This window comes from Acomys russatus, chromosome 27, assembly GCF_903995435.1.
Source record: "Acomys russatus chromosome 27, mAcoRus1.1, whole genome shotgun sequence".
Classification (NCBI taxonomy): domain Eukaryota; kingdom Metazoa; phylum Chordata; class Mammalia; order Rodentia; family Muridae; genus Acomys; species Acomys russatus.
Genome location: NC_067163.1, coordinates 34,288,108 through 34,310,877, shown reverse-complemented (window position 1 = coordinate 34,310,877; position 22,770 = coordinate 34,288,108). Strand labels below are relative to the sequence as shown.

The following is a 22,770-nucleotide window of genomic DNA, read 5'->3' as shown; positions in this document are numbered from 1 at the left end:
AATGGGTCCTCTGTGGAAACACAATGATGATTTATATATATATATATATATCAGGTGTTCATAAACCATTTTGCAATTAAAATGGATATAACACAGGGTTCAGAGGCATTCATGTTAAAATATTTAGGGATACTGTGTGCAAATCTAAAAAGAATATGCTTGTGGTGTTATGTATATCGTGATGGTGAAATGATTAAGCTAATTTGGTGTGAGGCTTCGGAACACTATCTGCTTGCTTTGTCAACATAAACAATATGTAAGATGGAAAAGTTTAAGTACTGCTCACCAGAGCAACTTTAAACAAGAGATTTCAAATGTATAAATACGATTTCAAGCAACTTTAAGAATTAATTGAAAAAGAAAATGCAACCAGAAAGGGCTGAGATCGTGGCTTGGTCGGTGCAGTGCTTTCTGTACTAGCACGAAAGCTTCCGTTTAAAAAGCCAGGCACAGTAGAATGTGCTTACAATTCCAGCACAGGAGATGCAGAGACATGGGTATATTTGGGGCTCATGGGACAGCTAGCCTAGGCTAATTGCAGAATTCCAGGTCAAACGAGAGACCCTGTTTCAAAAACAAGGTGGGTTAAAAAATCAAGGAATGACACAGAAATTTAATCTTTGGTTTCTACACACACCAGCCCGTACATGAAAACATACACACAGAAGAAGAAAATATATAATAAAAGATCAATAATAACAGGCAACAAAAATTCTACTTTGGAATGTAATACTGGGACACAATGGTAAAGTAAAGTAACATAATCTACACGTGCTCAGAAACTCAGCATTACATTTACAGTCAATACAGCACTCTGATAATGTAGGGCCAAGGTGTCTTTTAGAGAGCAAAGCTAAAAAGTGTTAAAAACAAAAACGATCAGACAACATACCTGTGTTCATTTTCACCTTGAAGGGTTTGTTACTAAAGTCTTCAGTTTTCCTGTAAGGAAAAAAAAAAAGTGATAAGAGTTGGCTCACTAACACATGGAACAAAATGCTGTGAAAGTATTTTGGGTTTCAGTGTACCTACAACAGTGGTTCTCAACCCTCCTAGTGCTGCAAGCCTTTAACAGTTCCTCACCTTGTGGTGACCTCCAACCATCAAAATATTATTATTTATTATTATTAATTTTTGAGACAGGGTTTCTCTGTGTAGAACTGACTGTCCTGGACTCGCATTGTAGACCAGGCTGGCCTTGAACTCACAGGGGTCCACCTGCACCTGCCTCCCGAGTGCTGGGATTAAAGGCATGTGCCACCACCACCCGGCCATCAAATTATTTTTGTTGCTACTTCATAACTGTCATGAGTTGTAATGTAAATATATGTGTTTTCTGACAGTCTTAGGTGACTCTTGCAAAGGGGTCCTGACCCACAGGTTGAGAACCTACAAATTAATGCCACTTTATCATTAATCTTGTTTAGGCCAAAGTTTAATAAGGAAGGCAGACTTTATAATTTCATTCAATTTAGGGAAAAATCATTCTTGTCTTCTGAGAATAAAGTTCTGTTTTCATTTAATGGTCATCACTGATGGTTGGCAATGGACCTACCTTTCTTTCTCCGCTTCTGGCTTTGTTTCGTTCTTTGCAATAATAGACCAGCCTCATGCAAACCAAGCATGTGCTCTGCCCAGTGAATTATATACATCGCCTATATTTCCATTTTAAGAAATTTAATTTTCATACCTAACATATATGAGACTCTGTGATTCAAACTCAGTATACAAAAAACACAAAAGAAGAGTTTTTTTGTTTTCGTTTTTGTGTTTTACAACAACTATCCATCTGCTCTTTAACTTTAAAAGGATAATATTGCTAAGTATCTTTTCCAGAATTAATAAAAAAAGCTGGTATCTTGAAATCATTACCTTATACATGTGGATTAATTTTCACAGGCTTATGTACTTTTAAAAAGTCATTGAGGGGAACTTTATCATAACATAATTCACTTTTGAGTTTTCAATGTATATAAGTAAAGAAGGTCTCAGCCTTCCTTCTAGACTCTGGCATATTCCTAAAACTGGACAGGTCAGCCTTATGGCCTGTGGGGTAGGGACGCCGGTGGACCCACGGGAGAAGGCAGCAGTCTGCGCAGGAGCTCTGAGAATGTTCCTCCCAATGTATTTATTTTAATCTCTCAGTAGCAAAACTCTCGATACGTTCCCCTTAAATGGACAAAATAAATGGAAAAGTTGCCTCAAGGGATGTCTGTGACCATGGCTGAGGCAACTTCTAAAACAAGAAGGGGTAAACAATCCCCAGAACATGAGGCCTGTAAGGATATTTCCCAAACCTGACCTCACCGTCCCTGCTGGAGCCAGGCAGCACACTATGCTGGAGACTGATTTAGGTTTTAATGGGGGATGAGGAAGGCAGTGTTCACACCAGAATAATATTCACTGATGAAGAGATCACTGTGGAAGGAGAGTTAATTCCCAGCACACAAAAGCTGCTAATGTCTAAAATAATGTTTCTAAACTGGGTAGAGAATTAATACCAACATGTATTATTAGGATCCAATGCAGATATTTTCAAAACCCTGAGCGCTCAGACAGCAGAGGAGGATTAGGTAGAACAAAGGAAGGCGCCACAAATCCTTGGGCTGTTCATTTTATAAGTGATGTATCCTGTTACTGCTAAGGGTAATTTGTTAGTGTTTTTAAATCTTATTATTGTTTTAGTTGTCAAAACATTAAGTGACTAACTTCCTAATCAGGCAAGACACATTGGAGGTTCTTAAAGACGAGCCTTGGTGTTTGCATGCTTAAGAACAACCTGAAACCAAAGGCTTCTTGGGTGACTAATAAAAATGCATGATTCAGTGTCCTTGTTTGCACAAAAGCCATTAACAATTCTACCACTGAGAACTCTTTAAGCAATTTAAACTGCAGAGAATTCAATCTCTCTTGTTCTGTTCTGAAAAAGTGCCTTTGATTGCACTTGCATAACGAGCACAGAGTATTCAGGAGGGCATCAAATTCCTGGAGTGTCTGCATGCTACTAGAAGAAGACAGCACTTCAAGCATTTTCTTAAATTGGAATTGAACCAGGGCCATAAAATAAATCATTTACCCAAAGAAGTCAGTCTACAGAACAAAGAGCCTGGTATATTAAGGGGTCAAAATAATTTTTCATAGGTTGTATGGGGCCAAATTTCCTTAAATTTACTTCTTTACAAAGTTGATAGACAAAAGCAACATTATACCAATTCAAGATATGCATGGCAATGCATTTGTTTTACCTAAAGGTGGGATGACCCTTTGCTTCCAGTATGTGTATGGCCATGGGCCGTACTGTTTGTCAATACTTCAGCAATAACATGACTTCATGTCAAGATCTTATTAATTGTACCCAACTATCTTTCCATTATTAATACCTCATTATTATTTTGTGAAACAGAGTGGCCCTTATTTTCAACATGCGCAGAAGACTAGACCACAACTTTTCTTTTGACTGGGTGTCCTGGAAAGTTTGATCATACCTACGTATCAAGACAACTGTGCTCCCAGACATGATTGTGCTTGAATTGGTTGTTACTGTTCCTGTTATAATTAATCACCATCAGCCATACATTCCAAAGACGAGCAGAAACAACATCTTCCACTTTTTACCCAGGAATTTTATGTGGATTATGTTATTTTTGTACAACTGAGAGGAAGAGCTGCAATTTAAGTTGAAGCATGGCTCTGAATTTTTTTTCTATAGTATAGTTTTAATCACCCAAATTGATACAGCTATCTTGTAGTAACATAGTGGTGATTTATATATTTTTTAGATACAAGTACACAGATAGTCTACACTGTGGGATGGTAGATTGTTTAGAAGTGTGTTTTAAACACAAGGATGATCATATGCTGCCCATTAAGGTTCTACAGCAGACTTCAGCTTGCACTGTATGTGTTCTGTGAAACAACCGCCTTTGTGCCACCCTTTCTGGTTAAATTGCCCTAAGAGATCATTGCACTTCTCTTTTTCTCTTTGTCAGTGCCATGCATAATAAGAAGTATTCAAAGTTGCTAAATTACTTCACTTCTCAATTATTTCTCAATTATAGCCGAATGGCTTAATTCGGGTTGGCATTTAGCAGTCATTACTCATGAGAATATGTCAACATGTTGCTTTGAGATATTTACAAGAAAATGCCAATCAGTTCATTTTGTCCTTTACATTTCCAGAGTTTTGAAAACAAAGGCATACCTTGAGCCCCTTTCTGAATGCTTCCTCTAAATTAGTCCCCCGTGAGACATCAACTCCTCTGCCTCTGAGTGGGCGGGTGCAAAACCCATCACAGTGGATAGTAAGGGCAGGATGTTCCCTGGGTAAGGATGCTACCTCCCACTATTACTGAGCTAATGGACCTTGAAGATGGACTGCTCACAGCATCAAGAAGGCAATTTAGACACTGCAGTGAGCGTCAACACAGCCGACATCATTTTTTAGGAATAGGGAGAAATAATTACAAGTACCAAAGAAACGAAAGGTCATGGAGCCACTAAATGTGTTTTATAGGACCATATATCATTCTTTTAAATCATATTAAATTGCCTGATAACTGGGAAAAAATTCTGAAAAAAGATCATGGGTTGAAGGAATTGTGGAATTGTTCGTTTTGGGTTGTTACCATGTGAGCTACTGAGGACAAAAATTTTCCAAAACATACACCCCCAAAGACGTATTGAAGAAAGAAGTCAGCAATAGGCAGGTAAGACAGTCTGGTATTTTCTCAATGCTTCAAAGTCAGCACTAGGTGTTGAGGAGATGGCTCAGTTAGTAAACTTTTGGGTGCAAAAACCCCGCAGCAGAATGCTGAGGCTCCCATGCCAGTCAATCTTACCCATTGAGGAAATCTAGATTCAGTAAGAACCTGTCCTAAAAACCAAGGTAGAAAGTAACTGAAGAAGATACAAACATTAACCTTTGGCCCCATGGACAGATGTGCATAACACACTGGTATGCACATGTGCACACATGCTTATATCACATGTAAATAGATTCACCTCACACACACACACACACATGAAGTCAGCAAAATACTCTAAATGAATCTTGATTTTATTTTGCATGGTCACATGAGATATTGCTCTAGCATCCTACTTTCTCAGTGTCATTTACTTTTATAATCCTTACAGATAATCAGAGCATACTTCCAAATGCTTTAATCTCACATTGTCCCTTAAGATAGGCATTTGTTCAATTTAACAGTACAGTTCTTGGAAAATTACATGGGCTTATGTTACATAAATCAAAAGTCAAATCGATTCTCTATGAAAATAATGATCCCCCAAGGAGGCCATGGTGAGTCCAGCATGAAAAGATTATATACAGTACATTAGAATAGTCCCACAACATATTGACAGTGACCTGAATAGTGTTGGAAGGGCGGTGCTGTGGTTTGAATATAGCTTGTGCCTCCTAGAGCTTCACCTATGAGATCTAAAAGTCACTGTGGGTTATTAAAAGGATAGAAACCGCCACTATGGTGTTTAGAGGTGGGGTCTTTAGGTGAAGTAATAAGGATTAGATAAGGTCATTAAAATGGAGCTCGAAAAGTTGAATCCTGGTGGCTTCCTAAGAAGAGTCGCAGACAATACACATAGTCTTTGTCTCTTGCCATATACTAAGAGGTTTCCCTTAGGCCTGAAATACAGCTTAAAACAAGCACTGATCTTTACAACTTTCCCATTGTGTGCTATGGTGTTGTCGGTCACAGAAACTACTCCAATACAGAGACGACTGAGAAGGGAGCGTCAGGGAGGACCGGAGTCAAACCAGGTCAACTTTGAAGCACCTATACAATGCGGACTGCTCACGAGCATCTTCAACAGCTCCTGAGAATCAGATCTACCCTTTGCCCTACCATCCGGCCAACAGCGTCCACCAACATATCAGATATGTCCAAGCTGACCTTTACCTTAGTCTATGTTGTAAGACTATAACCTAGAATTTCCTGAAAAGTGGATAGGGTGTTATGGTGTTACTTCAGATTGAGGCTAGCTATATGGTCTAGCAGTTGACCTGTATGCTTTTTCCACTATCCCAGGTATCCCACCCCGACTTAGCAGCATGTTGAAATTGAGAAGGAATTGTGCTGTCTAGGTGGGGCAGCCCTTCCATTTAGCTAGGGCATTTTTTTTTCTTTTTAAAATCATTGCCATGAATAAGACAAGACAATCTTCAGGAAACATTTGGAGCAGTCACTGCCCTCTTAGCTTAACTGCAGCCCAAACTACTAAATTCAAAGAGAGTAACACTAAAAGGTTACAAAGATTAGCCGGATGGCTTAGAGCCCTAGATGATGGCTGCAGGACAAGATACTTAGGAACCTAACAGTGAGTTGTGTGATGATTGAAGAGTGAGATTGGCTCCTCTTTCTGTCATCGTGCAAGCAGCACATGTTCCTATCTTGAGAGGACCATCTTTGATATTGTGTATTTGTAGAATTCCCCTCCACCTTGAAGCTTGCTATCTTCCTTCCTTGTCTTTATACGTTGATGACACAAATACTCTGACATTAAAAACATTATTCTATTAGGTTGGTTTGGCTCCCCATACTTCATACTTTAGGCCATAAATTGAGACAAATATTAAGTCCTTTAGTAGAGATGGAGATAGATGACTTGATATATGCTCTATCACCTGAATTCCAATCTTGTATGAAAACAGATTTCAGAGCATAGATACACGAAGATAAAATAAAAAGACTTCCCCAAGATGACGGAGCAACAAGCTGACACTCGTGAGGCAGCTCAGCTCTCTGGAGTCTTAATAAAAAAAACTCGCGTCCTTCTTTAAGGCATCCGGAAGTGCTGTGTGAAACCAAGACCAAACCGTCCTAAAGGCTCATGGCACAATCTTAATTAAATACTGGATTATGAGGGGTAAGAGAAAGAGTAAACTGTGAGAGGAATGTGTGATGGAAAACTGACCTGGCTGACAAGTAAAATGGGGGCTGCTAACATAGAACTGCAGGCTTACTCCTCTAAGACCAAGAGGGAATAATGGCTGCTTGTGGCAGATTCCCTTTCACCCAGCTACTATGAAAATCCACATGGAAAATATTATTCTGGGTTTCTAAGTCCAGGCCCATGGCTATTGCTACTTTTCTACAAATGAAAACCCCACAAATTTAATTATTGTGTTTCTTCTAAAATACCTCTGTGGCAATGTTATGTTAACAAATTATGATTGTAAAATAATCCCAGGGATTGCTAATTGACTGTTAGAGACATAGCCACATGTCTCTTCTGATTTAATACACCTGTTTCCTGAACACCTGAGAAAATATTTACATAACTTGGCAATGACAAGGTATATTGCCCAGTTCTAGTACTATTATAAATATGTCTTGAAAACCTATTCGTTACCTGGAATCTGAGCTTTGATGAAGGATTAGTACAACATTAATCCGGTCAATTATTTTTCATGTTTCAATAGTGTATTTCTTACTAAGCTTATTCAGAATGAAACTGTACTCAGTACCTTTATATGTATTTTATATTTGGTAAATTGGCTCATTATAGAAAACCTAAGGAGGAAAACAACGGGTCAAAAGTGGAGTAAAAAGCTGTGTGGAAATATATGAACCTTAACTAAAATATATTTCTGATATTTTGTTAGACAAGTATAGCATCCTATTGGCTTTATGAAAATGTGCTATAAAGAAAGAGAACATATTTTCATTGTCAAAGTTACTAATGTGGCACTATTGTCACATGTGTACCACGACTCTTCTGGAGCACAAGGATGGTTCTCTAGATCTTAGCAAGGGATCTGCCAAGATTCTTATAGGAAGTCCCTGTATGCCAAGCGTTCAGGAAGAATAACAGGTGAAGATGCAAGCTCACTTGGTGCTGGGCTTTGGTTTTGTGCCCATATGGTCGCCTGCTCCTGGGGCTTTCTCAGGTCTTGCGGGTCAGTCTGAGGGCAGTAGGGTGAAAGAGGAAGGGAGGGAGGAATGGGAAGATATAAGTAAGGGATAACAATTGAGATGTAATCCGAATAAATTAAAAAAAAAAAGAAAGAAAAAGCAGGTGAAGAAAAATTCATTTAAAGGAGTTCCTTTTTTTGACTGTGTGATTTCAACATTCTTATTTTGAAGAGAAAAAAAAAAAAGGCATACTTATTGACTCTGTAGAGGGCATACTCTTATGAGAAGAAAAGTAATAGACAACTAATTGTGACAACATTAAGGTTTAGCCAAAGTAAAAATGAACACCTTCAAGGTGGTTAAAGCAAATGTGATGATTTGATGGAGGAGACTAGACTGTCTTCTCAAAACTGACATGAAATAAGTCCAGGGGATTTAATAGACTGTTGGCTTAGTGTAACACAATTGTTTTAAAATATAATTAAATCAATGTATAAATCAACTGTGTTTTTAAAACAAATTAAGATCATGATTCTGCTGTGCTGACATGTTGAGCCCACTTAGATCATGTTAGAAAGCATCTTCTTTACTTTAGCGTGTGACATCCTGGTTGGAAAACACGTCTAAGCAGGTTTTGAAGGTCTTTAGAGAATGCTGGCCTGGAGTTGGTGAGGCCACAGGCAACATGGTAGAAACACTATGGTGAGCTGTCATTTGAGTATTAGCAGCCATGAGAAATATTGTTGGCATGTACTCAGATTGCCTTTTAGTTTCAGAGAATTCATGCCAGTGGACCTTAAGGAAAAACAACATCCAAATATGACTCTTCCTTAATGCTGAGTTTGTAGAAGTCTTGTTATCAGCCCTCCCTTGAAAGAAGATAAATAGGTCCATGCTAAAACCAAGGGCTTTAATACTGAAACAAAATGGGATCTTTACATTTATTGTTCTTTTGTTCAGAAAAAAAAAATGCCAACCCAAACAACTGAATTTTTATTCCTTAGCTAGATCATGAGTTCCCAGCATGCTTCTCTGTTTATACCTAATATAGCCCTTCATACCTTGCCACTATTTAAAGCTAAATCTAAGCGCCTGTCACTCAGTCCACCAAAAATAGGCAAGGAAAACAACATACAAATTTTTCCTTAAACTGTGCACTGGAGAACAGTGAAACTCACTTGAACAAAGATTCATAAAACTCCAAATTTACTTGACATGATTGTTAAGTAGTAATGGTTAGAAAGCTCTACTAAGAGTCTGGCATATTTTAATAAATACAGCTAACCCTTACTAGGTCTGCTCTTTACTAGTAATTTGTTCCCATCTATCTACAAAAATGCTCAAGTACTTTTATAAACTTCTTGATGGTTATGGCTCTTGGAGAGGCAAGGAAGCCCCTCTTTTAGATTCCTAAATGCCTGAGGCCATGAACTCTTCCCATCCATAGCAACCTGGTTGCATCTTCAGCGGAGACCAACTGAGGCACAGGCCCTCAGGGATTCTCGGGTTTGTGGACTCTACCATGGCATCCAAAGATTGCCATGCTCTAGGCTCACAAACGTAAAGTGTGTTTGTCCAGAAACTTGAAACAACTCAATAATCACCAGTTTCTTCATCATTTTGTCCTTTTCTAATGAAAATACAAGCATTTCCTCACTTTGTTGTAGCAGGGAGGAATGGAAACTCAGATTCTCTGTCCAGCTCCTACATGCCGGAACTGAGTCTCTCCCAGCATGTCGAGGAAAGAAAGCGCTTTTCAGTAGTAACTAGATAATTTCTAATTTATTCTACTATCATTAACATAATGGCTGTACCTACTTCTTGGGTGTGGCTGAGGGCCAGTAATGTAACTTATTGGGGAAGAAGTAAAACACATGGACAGCTCGAAAAAGTGACTCTTACAGAAGCAGCAACTTCACAAATACTCATACACACATGCACACACACGTATACATGCACATGCACACACGCATGCACACACACATACACAGGCACACGCACAATTCTACACATGCATTAACATTATTGGGTAGAATCCAACAACCCAAGTTTTAGAGAACTTTCAGGAACATGCTCTTAATAGAATTTTTTGTTTTGTTTGGTTTTTTGAGACAGGGTTTCTCTGTGTAGCCCTGGCTGTCTTAGAACTCACTCTGTAGACCAGGCTGGCCTCAAACTCAGAGACCCTCCTGTCTCTGCCTCCTAAGTGCTAGGATTAAAGGCATGTGAGACCACTGCTCGGCTATTTTGTTATGTCTTGTTAATGTAGACCAAAGGGGAAAAAGCCAAAAAACGCCAAACCAAACCAAACCCCACTTGTATGTGTCTGACTCCTTATTTTCTTGATTTGAACACAAGTAGGCTTCATGGCACCATTTTCATACACCATATTGCTTTTGTTCGTGTTCATGCACCCTCTTTTTGTCTCTCTTCTCTACTTTGGGCCCCTTTCCCTTCCTCTAACAGCCTTGATCTGCTTCCATCACACACCCCTTCCCTTACCTTCTTTTGTCCCCTACTTTAGATCTCTCCTCTTCATATTCCCTTTCCTTGCATCACCCTCATAGACACCCACACTCTCCCCAAAAATAAAACCTAGAAATTCAAGTAAATATGATTTTTAATGTATAAAATGGAAGTCTTGTTTTATAACACACAAAATAACAGGGTTTTTATCATCTGAAAGACAGTAAATGTAGGAAGATACATGCTCAACAAATATCCATGGAAATATTATATGCAGACAACTATGCTTATTATTCTGTTTGCTTATCCCAAGCAGAATCTAACTGGAAACCAACTTTAATGAATCATTCATGTATTTAAAATCATGAGGAAAAGATCATTATAGGTTCGTATTTCTGATAGAAGCAGGATTAGATGGGATATGTATGAATGGAAGCCTAAAACATTTAAGCTGTTCTCTTGGCTGCCAGCTTAACTCAAGAAATAAGGTCTACAGGTCACCAACATATAACATGTCTCTCCATATTATTTCAAGGGATTCTCAACTTGAAAATTTACATCTAAGATAATATCCATTTTACAAATATACACTTTAAAAAGGAACGAACTTCAGTTCATAAATTATCATTGCATTACAAAAGCATGAGGGATTTTATGAATGACATGAATTATTAATTTTTTGGTACTCTTTCAGAGTTGACAGCAGAGAACTCCTTCAAAAGTAATAAATCGCAACACAGTTTACCATTACAAATGTCACGTTCTTTGCACAGCTCCTATTTACAGAGAAACGTCTACTGATTTTGAGGAAACATCTAGAACATCAAAGCACATTGTATTTCTGACCAATATTTTCATCACATTTTCTAACTGGCAGAGCTACTCATGTCATCACTTGCTGAATTACAACAGCACGGGGATCCTGGTGGCATCTGAAGCTATTTTTCTTGTGGATGACTGATGGCCTGGGCTTTGGAAAGAGTAACCAAAGTCCGTGACACAAAAATGTCAGCCTGTTCCCCTCTTTATCACATTTGGAATTAGACTGGTGGCTTAACACAAGTTATGATTTATTATACTTGGCTATATTTTAATGCTACCCTACGGCACATGTATCAAGAAAATACAGATAGGAGATGAATTAGGGAGAACATTAGGAGTAAGAATTATGGAATGCTTATGAAAAAAATTTATTTTCCTTCAAATTTATAGATGAACACTAAGCCCAGGAAATAATGCTCAAATGTGTCCCCTGGGTCTTATTTTAATGACTACATAAAATGATCTGCACATAAGATATCAGTTTATATGCAGCAAATGGTTTTTTAAAAGGTCTCAGTGTAATTGAAATACTTAGAGTAGCATTCGGCCAAAGAACCTAAATTTCAGAATCCTCCAAAGCAAAGCCAGGCCTGGCTCTCACCGAGTCAGCCCGTTTCAATATTGCTGTCTGTGCTCCAATTCAAAGGGGGCTCATATTCATGTCTCAGGCTGTTGTGGGTTTACAATATCCCCTCCCCTTCACATCTAACTCCATTTTTCCTACATCTCCTGTCTCAGAGAATGGTATCAATCATTCTTCACTTAATCATTAGCCACACATTACCACTGCTCACTTTATTTCAGTCCCTGTATAAATGAAACCTGGGGGTTTCCCCTTGATCTGGCACCACCTCTGAGTTGTGTGTTTCTTCAGAAGTAAAATAAAAGACATTTTACTCTGGGAAGAGCATATCTTTCTACCCACATCCCACAGTTCGTTTGGTCTAGACTCCAGAGCTTAAGTAGGAGGGTTAAGTATTTCTAGCCCTTTTGATTTTTATATAAGTCAAACACAGATTAAGCATGGTTTAGCACCCGGGGTGGAGGAAATGGGAGGCAGTAATCAATTAGTGGTGACTTGGAGCAAATGCTATTGGTTGCTGTCCCATGGGAATGAGGAAGACCTAATAGATGATCTTCTGGTTGTACATAGTAGGAAAGAGCATAGTGTGTAACAGTGTGAGCAGGTTGTTTTTAATCACTTGTGTTAGGGGGTCCCAGGTTGCATTTTAGGTGGCATGGGTTCCTTCTGTCTGTGGTCCATTGCTAAGAGCATGTAGTGAGCCCTTCAGTACCCTCACAACCCTCCCAAGTGTGGCCCATGGCATCCTCAGCGATGCACGGAACTGACGGAAGTACACGAATGCCACTTTCCTTCATTTTGTATGTATGACTACACAGTCACCCATAATGAGATCCAGCCAAACTACATTTCCATATGTATGTATAAACACAGAGTCAGGAAGCATTGGGCATGTCTTCACTTTGTAAGGCCCAGACTACCAGTTGGAACCACCCACTGTGGCTGTTAATATTTTTATTTATTTTGATCCTGACCACTTTGTCCAAAGAGGAAGGAAAGGAGCCCTCCTATGCGTGAGTCACATTTCAGTTATAATCACCGGAACACTCGAAGATGAAATCATTTTTATTCAGCTGAACCAACATTATAAAAAGTAAATTACTTCATATATATTCAGAATACAGCTAATTTAGCTATTTTGAGCATTTCCTGGAATTATCTCATGCATTCTTCCTACGCTGTGTTATGCACATATCTATTCTGCCTCCTTTCTAGGGCTTTCCTGGCCATGCTAATGAAGGGGAAGAAACATGCAGCTTTGGTGGCTTTCAAATCCATAAGGCAAAGACAAAGGATGCCACAAAGGATAATCTTCTAGCAATGACCATCAGTCCAAGATGCTAACTGTTTAGAAACCATTTACTGCTGTCTTTATTGTATCTCCTTTACTGTCTGATTTCTTAAGATATGAATTTTAAATATTACTTCTGGTTTTCCAATGTTTATCTCTCTATGTATGTGTGCATGAATGAATGTATATATTTATACACACATGCATATACATACAGATTTGCAATATAGATGAACACTTAAAATATAAACTGAAGATGATTTTACATGAACTCAAATCTCTTATTTTTTATGTTTTGTCAAAAGTTTGATTCAATCCTTGTAAATGAGATATGCCTTCAACTTTTTACTATTCAATAAAAGGAAACTAAACTTACAATAAAGCAATTTAATGTTTTCCTGAAATGAAACAACAGATTTTTAAAAAGAGCTAATCTTCAATATTATAGTAAGAATAATTTTTGGGTACTTTCTCTTTCTAATTTGCCAAGTGTTTGTACCATATTAAGTTAGAATGCATTTTAATTAGTGGTTAAATGAAATGAAAATAGCATATAAGTAAACTACTTACACACACACACACACACACACACACACACACACACACACACACACACTTCCCTACATTTAAAATAATGTCATAGAATAATTGATGTTCTTTCCTCTAAACATAAACATTTCATTTGTTTTCTTTAGTCTCTTTGCTGTCCCCAAATCTTGCCTCTCCCTTCTAAACCCAATCTCCTTGCTTTCTTAAGCTCATTTCACGCATTTGAACTTCTTTGCTATGCAACTTTACAAGATAAGCAAGAGGAATTGCTCTATTAGCAGTTGATGTCTCCAAAGCATATGCTTTTGAACTGATCTACATTTATCTGAAGTTCCAAAATAAATCGTGTTTCCTCTACATTTATCCCCTGATTTGCCCCTTCTATGTGACGCCTGTATTTGTATTATGGATACCACAGTCTACCACTGAAGGGGACATTTTTTTGCCTTTGCTTCCTGCATGAGTTGCACAGTTGGTTTTATGTGGGTCAAGTCTTATCTCCTGCATATTAGTGGTGTCCTGGTAGAGTCTACCAATGGTAAGCTGAGCATGTAGCAGTTGTTTCCCCATAGTGAATAAAATTTGCCAACAGAGATAACTGGCTCTATGGGCAACTCAGATGCAAAACTGAGTTATAGCTTTGTTCTTTAGTTGCAAATGAATACATGTAAAGCTAATGAGATATTCTGGCATAATCCTGAGACTAATTACTGGCTTCTACAATTAAACAACACAATGATTGTTTAATAGACCTTGACTGTTCGTGCCACTATTTAGTGTTTGAGGTTCAATGAGGGTCATGTGTAGAAACTCAAAGGTTGAGCTAATATTTCAGTTCAAGTGATACGATGGTTAATCTTGATAGGATTTGTAATCACCATGGAAAAAAACTTCTGGGTATATCATGGAGGGAAACTTTAGACTGAGAACACTGAGATAGGTAGACCTGCCCTGAATGTGCATGGCGCCATTCCATGGGAAGGGGTCCTGGGCTAAAGAAAAAGAAGATGAGTTAAGCACAAGCACTCAGTGTTGCCTCCCTTCTGACTTCATCTACAGTATGGCCAGTTACCTTAAGCTCCTGCTGCTATGGCCTCTCCATCATAATGGCGCGTGTTTTCAAATTGTGATCTCCAAACATCATCATCATTGTCATTATCATCATCATCATCACCATCATCACCATCATCATCACTACCACCATCAGCAACAAGAACAAGAACAACAGCAACAACAACACACTTCCTTCCTTAAACTGATACTTTTCAGGTACTGTATCACAGCAACAAGACAGCATTATCTGTCTCTGTCTCTGTCTGTCTGTCTGTCTGTCTGTCTGTCTGTGTGTCTACCTATCTATGTATACATTCACATATACTGAGACACGGACTCTGGCTACACTGCGTCACCTCAGTGAGTTCTGAGTCAGAGCACCTACAAACATAAAGCAGGGAGGCAAAGCATCTTGGTGTTCAACCACCTTCTTCCCCGTATTTACCCCTCAGCATTTTTCTCATTATTTCTGCACCATTGCCATCTGCCCCCATCCCAATCAATGGAAATTCTCAACATGTGTTGGTGTTTTAGGCAATCACACTAGAGTCATCATTCATAGAGTAAAGTATATGGATTTCTTTTTTTTTTTTTTAAAGGCCAGTTAAGGCCAGTTAAATAAAATTATAGCTCCTAAGTTGCTACCCTCAAAATGTCAGGCTTGTAATAAAAGCTGTCTGTCTATGCACCCATTTTTGTATGTGCAAATGGCCCATGACCCAAATCTTTGCTCCAACCTGCTGTCTCTCTGCAAAAAGCATCACAATTGCCAGGTCTAGTGACATAGACTTGAACTACTAGTACTCAGGAGGCAGAGGCAGGAATGTTACAAGTTCAAGTCTAGCTTCGGATACAGAGTGAGTTTAAGGTCTATCGCACAGGAGGAGGAGGAGGAGGAGGAGGAGGAGGAGGGGGAGGAAAGTAGTAAACAGAGTACCAGAGATGATGAGTATATAGCTCAACAGTAGAGCACTTTCCCAGAATGTGCTGCCAACATTTTTACTGCTTTCCAGTACTGCCAAAAGGAATTACAATTTTCTAGCCTCAAAACATTGACATCATATTTGACTCATAATTGCTTTTGCCATTTTCATTTGTGACCAAATCTTTGTACACGTGGAACTCAGACATCTATATTCAACTTCTCTGTGAGCATCTTGGACCTCGGCTCTGTCTTGGCTGATTTCCCTTCCTCTGCGTGTACCTGTATCTTCTGTCTTCAGATGCTGGGATATTCAGGGTGATGGCTGTAACATCTGATAGAGAGTGCTCATTCTGTTCAAACATCCCCAACTCAAAGACCTACGTCCCAGCCCTGCTGTGTCCTGGATGCTCACAGTGCATAGGCTCATTGTCACCGCTCTTCCTCCTTGCCCGGTCTGTTGTAGGATCTGGAATACTTCATTGTTCTTTGAACACCAAGCCCACTACTATCCCAGAGTTTTCTCTCTATTCCTAGAGTTCTATCTATCACCAGCTCTGTCCTTTGGTCCCTCAGCTTGATGCTCATTTATGCATTAGGCTATGCCTTCCTTAGTTATGTGTCTATTGCTGTGATAAAACACCATGACCAGGACAAGCTATAGGAGGAACAGGTTATTTGGGCCTATGGTTCCAGAACAGTAATCTTAGTTATAATGGGGACATATGGCAGCAAGTTGAGAGTGCATGTCTTCAACCCACAAGCGCTAAGCAGAGACAGCACACTGGAAGCAGACAATGCTTATAGCTTTCAAAGTCCACTCCCAGGCTACTTCCTCCAACGAGGCGGCACTTATTAAGTCTTCATAAATAGTTGTCACTAACTGGGGACCGTGGGTTCAAACACTCAATACCATGGGGGACATTTCTCATCCAAACCATCACATCACCTTATCAGAGAGATTGTTCCTGACCTCCATATATAAATTGACTTCCATTTTATTTCCATTATTCTTTGGAAGAGGTTTTTGTTTTGTTTTGTTGTTCTTTTTTGCTGCCTTGCGTCTTACATGTTGGCTTATTGTCTCATTTTTCATCTTCACAGGAGGGCCCTTCATCAGGAGAATGTGACTCAGGGGCAGGAAACTCAATCATAGGGTGGGACCTCCAGGGGAGGAAAAGCCCTTGCTCTGGTATGATTCCACTCAGGGCAGTCAGAGGGAAAGAATGAACATGGTGAAGTGCTACAGTTAAGATTTCTCTTCCGTTTAGGAAGTTCAAGGAGATAGTCATTCTTAGCACTTGGGCAACTGTGGAAATATTACTGTGGGAGAGATGTGAGTCAGAGAATCTCAAAGAGAGGCAAGCAGATCTGTGCCCCATAATGAAACAAAACCAGTGGACGTTAGCTGGGCATGGTGCTACAAGCCCATAATCATGCCACTTGGGAGGTGATGGTAGGGAGATCAGAAATCCAGGGTCACCTTGATGATATAGTGTAATTAAGGATAGCCTGGACTACAAGAATTCCTGCCTCCAAGAAATGACATCATCGCAGTTTGTCAGTGGCCCCCTGTCATTACAGGATAGCAGCACATGAATTAATTTTGCCACATGTTGATAGTGAACACCATTGTATACCTTTGTGTCATTTGTGGTGTTAAACACTAATTGATCTGGCTTTGGATTCTGACCAAGGGCATGGGTCCTGTCAACGTCAGGGCAAACCGGTGACCCCTGAAACTCCCACCTCCCTTGGTGACCTTCATTTTGAACTCTGTAAGTGAGGTATTAAGAACTGTTCCTTACCTTTAAGTGTAACAAGAAGTCAGCTTTCTCAGTTACAACAACCATCACTAGGTAACTGGGTATGTGGATGAGTTTCTTATACCTTACATCTAATCTCCTTGGGGTTTTGGTAACATTACAAGGAATGAGGTGTTCTCTTAGTAGCATAACACACTTGCATTTTAACACACTTTCTAACGTCTTTCAAAAGGAATGTTTCTAGTAATGGGCAAGGTCACAAGGTTAGAATCCATGATATTTTTGAGCAGTCCCTTGCAAAAAAAAACTTCAAAATGCGTCACCAGTCTCTCGCTAGACCACTGACTCTGATGCTTGGTCTTTGTCAAGACCATCCTTGAACTTCATGAATACGTTAAGCCAACGCCAAGTAGAATAAAGCAGACTATAAATTTTTAATGCAGTTCTGTCTGTATGTTAATTTGCTCCAGGCTTTTCCCACCTCATCAGCACCAAGAATTTGTTACCTAAACTTTTCACGAAAACATGTTTTATGATAGCAGAAATGCAGTAAAGCTACTTAAATATCTCAGAAAATAACTCCAGGGTTTGTCTTAAGACATTTTTATAACCTTTGATTCTACGAAAAGATAAGGAACTGTGTTGTGAGACTACAGATTAAGGGTTTGTAAGTCATCTTGCTAAAAGTAAATAAATCATAGCGGAATGTCTTATGACAGGTTTAAGGCATAACAAAGTTTTCTCATCAATGTATGTCAAAGAAAATAATTTACTTAATCATGATTAATTTTAGAGATATTTGGTTTTGTAATTTGTCTAAACTGAGCTGATGTTAAGACTAAAAGCAGATATTTCAGTATTTATTTTGATACACAAACTTTAAAATAGCATTATCCAAACAGAAAAGGACTAACTTGAGAAAAAACTTCTTTTATCTTAATATTATTTTTCTTCTTTTGCAATCTGTAGCTTTCTCTCCAAAAACTACTGAATTCTAGGAAAAACATAACAAATTAGCCAAAGGCTTATAAAAAAGGCCCATCGGGCAAGAGGCAATTGTGGGATGGCTGATTGGATGAGAAACTTGCTTCACAGGAGGGAATTTAATTCCTAGTACCCTAATGCTGGTTGATAACCCTTGGCTGAGGAAGTCATAGGCCCAAGGGTGGGACCTGCTGCTGTTATTTTGCTGAACGGTCATGCTGTCAAGTTGCCTTCAATATGTTTATCTTTACCCATAAACTTGGGCTGTTCTTAACCTTGGTATGGTAAGGTTTGGGTGTTTTTGTTTTTGTTTTCTTTGCTTTTGTTTTGTTTTCAATTAACAGCAGTCATTGGAAAAATGCCTAACAAATCAAAGAGCAATGATAGGAGAGTTTGTATTCAGCCCTAAACAATAATTTAATTCTGCCATCCACAGGCCTCAGGAAACGTCATAGGAGACACAAATACCATAAGCACCAGAGGCCAGGAAGGAGTTCTATGATATGCTATCTCTAGTTGCTTCAGAGATAGCTGACTCACAGCAGCTATGACTATTTGTGCAAGACCTGTACAGGATGGAGCCATTCAGGCCTCACCCTCTACTAAGGAGCTATTGACAATTGTGGGGAGTGGGAGGATTTATTTATTTATTTATTTATTTATTTATTTATTTATCTGTGAGTATTTTGCCTGCATGTATGTACATGGAGTATGTGCCAGTCTGGTATCAGCAGAGACCAAAAGAAGGGTTCAGATCCCCTGGAACTACAGTTACAGATGGTCGTGAGCTACCATGTGGATGCTGGGAATCAAAGCTGGGTCTTCTGCAAGAATAAGGACTCTTAGCCACGAGGCCATTTCTAAAGCTCATAAGGATCATTTTTTGTTGAATTATGGAAACTGGTAAGTTTTTCATACTGCAGTGGATGGCCTAATACTTATATACACATGAGGAGTACCAACTGGACTTAGGAGGTTATAAAAAAAGAAAGAAAGAAAGAAAAAGAGAAAAGACATGAAGTTGGAAGGGTATGAGGGGATTGGAAGAGCAAACGATGGGCAGGTGTGCTTATATTTTATCGTATCCATATGAATTTCTCAAAAATAATGAAAAAATTAAAAACAATACAAAAGTTTCATCTTAATGAAATAAATTAAGTGTAGCCTGTAGTAATTGAGGCAAAAGAAAAATGTTACTGACAGTCTAAAATCAGGATAAAGATTAATACAATCGATCAACTGTTTCCATAGACTCTCACTTATTAGGATAACAAGGTGCCCTGTTTTAGGAATACCTTAGGAAAAACAGACTTAGGAATATCTAATGTAGTATATAGAAAATTTGCAGCTCAGTGATTTGAAATATAATTGACTGGAAATGTAGACTGAGCCTAAATCTTTCAGGGGTATGCATGAATGATGGCTTCATTCATATTTCCCTTAAGAATAAACAGCTGAAAGACAGCATTAGTAAAGGATGAAAAAGTCAAAGTGCCCAGTGGATAGGTAATGGTATACATTAATTGCTCCATAAGTTTCGGTGGAGGGCACAGCAGCATAATTTTATTTTTTTTTTTTTTTTTTTTTTTTTTTTTTTTTTAAAGATTTATTTATTTATTATTATGTATACAGTGCTCTGCTTGCATGTACCCCTGCAGGCCAGAAGAGGGCGCCATATCACATTACAGATGGTTATGAGCCACCATGTGGTTGCTGGGAATTGAACTCAGGAGCTCTGGAAGAGCAGGCGGCGCTCTTAACCACTGAGCCATCTCTCCAGCCCCAGCAGCATAATTTTAAATGAAGGTTATTCTCGGTGGTGGTGCTTCCGGTTCAGCAGCCCATGATGTGTTCTTTGGACAGTACTGAGCAAGCTTAAAGTCAACCACATTTTTTTTTTTTTGTAGCCTGCTTCTTTGAATGAGAGCTACACAGCAAGCTGTGTCACCCACTCATAATGGATAGAAATAGGAGCACATTCTGTGTCATGAGAAGACAGCACAGAAAAAGGCATTCCAGAACAAATGCTCATGGTCTAGATAGAGCTATTTTAAGGAATGGCAACATCCCAGCAACCTTTGGGTTTCAAATAGTAATTGGAGCAGGGGACCATACTGCCCACCGCTGATCCAGGATATGAGTGACAGCAGTGAACCTGGAGCCCAACCAGCTTTGTCAACGCCCCTTCCACCATTTGCATGTGGGTAAATGTACAAAGTCATTCACGCTGGCTCTGAGTCAGGTTGAGTTTCCTTGCCTAGGATGGGGCTGCGAGAAGAACCAATGCACTGAAACACATAGAGCAGTTAGAAATGGAACCGGCACACAGTCCCCGAATGTTACCTCCTCTGCTACTAAAAATGAACAAGCGTGTGAGTTGTGGTTTTATATTAATTCAACCATAGAACTTTCCTTTGCTTTGGCCATCATGCAAATGAATTCCCCAGTCAGGGTTTCTATTTTCATAAACAGTTTTCAAGAGGAGTTGATTAAATCATGGATTGGGGAGAGGGAATGAATTATTCTCAAGCTGTATTTGTGTCTTTACTGCACAGATGGCCCAATAACGTCTGTGTTGATTGCACCTTCCTCTGGCTCATTAAGGCTCTGCGAGAGGCAGCTTCCCGGGACTGAGTAGGAGCTGGTTTGATTGACTGATCTCCTCAGTACACCAGACTTCACAGGCAGAGAAGATGCCCACTGGGAGAATACGTCAGGGAAGGCCAGGTTGCTATGACGCAGTCCGCCCTTGTGTGACAGATGTCCCTTTACATGAAAAAGGTGGAAGAGACTTGAGCAAAGGCAGTCGTAGGATGGCAAAATGATTACTAGTGACTTCTAATTATAATTAAGGTTTTAACAACAGGGAAAAAAAAGTGCTGCAATTCTTGACTTTCTTTCACATGAAATTGTCCGTGTGGGATATTTATTGTGTTTGTTGGCTCAGTGGTATCATTAAAGGCATGCTCGTGTTTGTAGGCTATTGAAAGACATTAATGAGCAAGTATGAGATCTGTTAGCTTTGAGTTTACATGTGGCATGCACTTACACTCAGACCCATAAATTATTCCCTAGGAGTAATCTTTAGTGAGTTGCTAGGAGAGAGCCAGTTCATGTTTTCCTTTGATTATAAGGCATAACTGCTCTATTGTCAAAATGCCAAAAAAAAAAAAAAAATTTACTTCCAGTAAGATATTAAGACTCAGACTGTTTTGAACAAAGGGAGGAGAAACAGAGAGCCAAGAGCCTCTCTGGTGTCAGAGCAAGGTCATTGTTCTCCCACAGTGCTCCTGCATCCAACATGTATTATTTTTATGAAATTATCCATTTATTTATTAATTTCTTAAAATAATAGTACTACACATAGGTATGAGGTGATAGCTATCTTACCACATAAAATAAGTGCATATGTGTGTGTGTGTGTGTGTGTGTGTGTGTGTGTGTGTGTGTGTGTAGGATTAGGTCAAAAGAGATGGATGATGTGACACAAGCTGAGAAATATGGGGTCAAGTGAGCTAAGCTAGGAAAAGAGAGGGAATAGGAGAAGGAGAAGAACAGAGCTCAACTCACTGCTTTCTGAATGTGCACAGATGAGAGATTAGGCATCTGTTTTTGCTGGTAGTCAATATGGCACAGTGAACACAGTGACAGTCCCTTACTAGCTGGTAGACATAGAGTCAATTACTTATATGTCAGCTTCCCCAGTCACAAACAAGATAGGATCAAGGGGAAGATGGAACGAAAGAACACATTCAACAGAAAGCCACCTGGCATAAAACAATAAAAAGGACACAAGCTGTTGTTAGCATGATTTTATCATAGCCTGAATTCAATTCCACAGTACCCGGGTCCGAGGATCCACCATAGGCCACTTTAAATAACAGAGAGGCCTCTGCTTTCACATGCGTGGGTAAATAGGGCAAGGTAAGCAATGGAGGGCAAGTGTGAGGAATCAGAGGGAAACTGAGACCTGTTTGCTGCATTGTTTTCATTGCCGATTGCTACTTTATTTAATAATTATAAACTTGCTGTATATATGCATTTGCTCCTAAAGTTGGGCACTTTTGAGTGTGTGTATGTGTACAAGGCTCTGTTTACTCCATCTGAAATTCCTACGCTATCCTGAGAGTCAAGACCAGAAAGTGTCCTTGCTGTGAGCTGGGGCTTCCAGAGCCCAGTGCTTAATTAATTGGGTGGGTGCCTTCAGGTCATCCTCTGTCTCTTTGGACCCTTCTTCGTTTGCACAATGACAGTCAGGCATTTATAACTGTTTCTAAGCTTTCCTTTTCATAATCTCACTAGGCCAGGCATGAGCTATGATCCCCTTCCCACTTCAGCTCAAACCTGACATACTGTGTGTAACCCTGTTATGACCCAGAAGTAGCTGTGTGGTTTTCCTGGCTCTGCAAACGAGTCCGACTCCCTAGCAGCAAGTTTTCCCAGAGACTTTTAAATAGTCTGTT

The 22,770-nt window shown here is 39.3% G+C and overlaps 1 protein-coding gene across 1 annotated transcript in view; it reads right to left on the bottom strand.

Moving 5' to 3' along the window:
- Positions 1-22,770, bottom strand: part of Sorbs2 (sorbin and SH3 domain containing 2) — a 128,215-nt gene that overhangs the window by 88,402 nt on the left and 17,043 nt on the right. The window contains 1 exon segment of the mRNA XM_051169926.1: positions 893-942. Within this exon segment, the coding sequence (XP_051025883.1) occupies positions 893-902 (10 nt within the window). The 5' untranslated portion in view covers positions 903-942.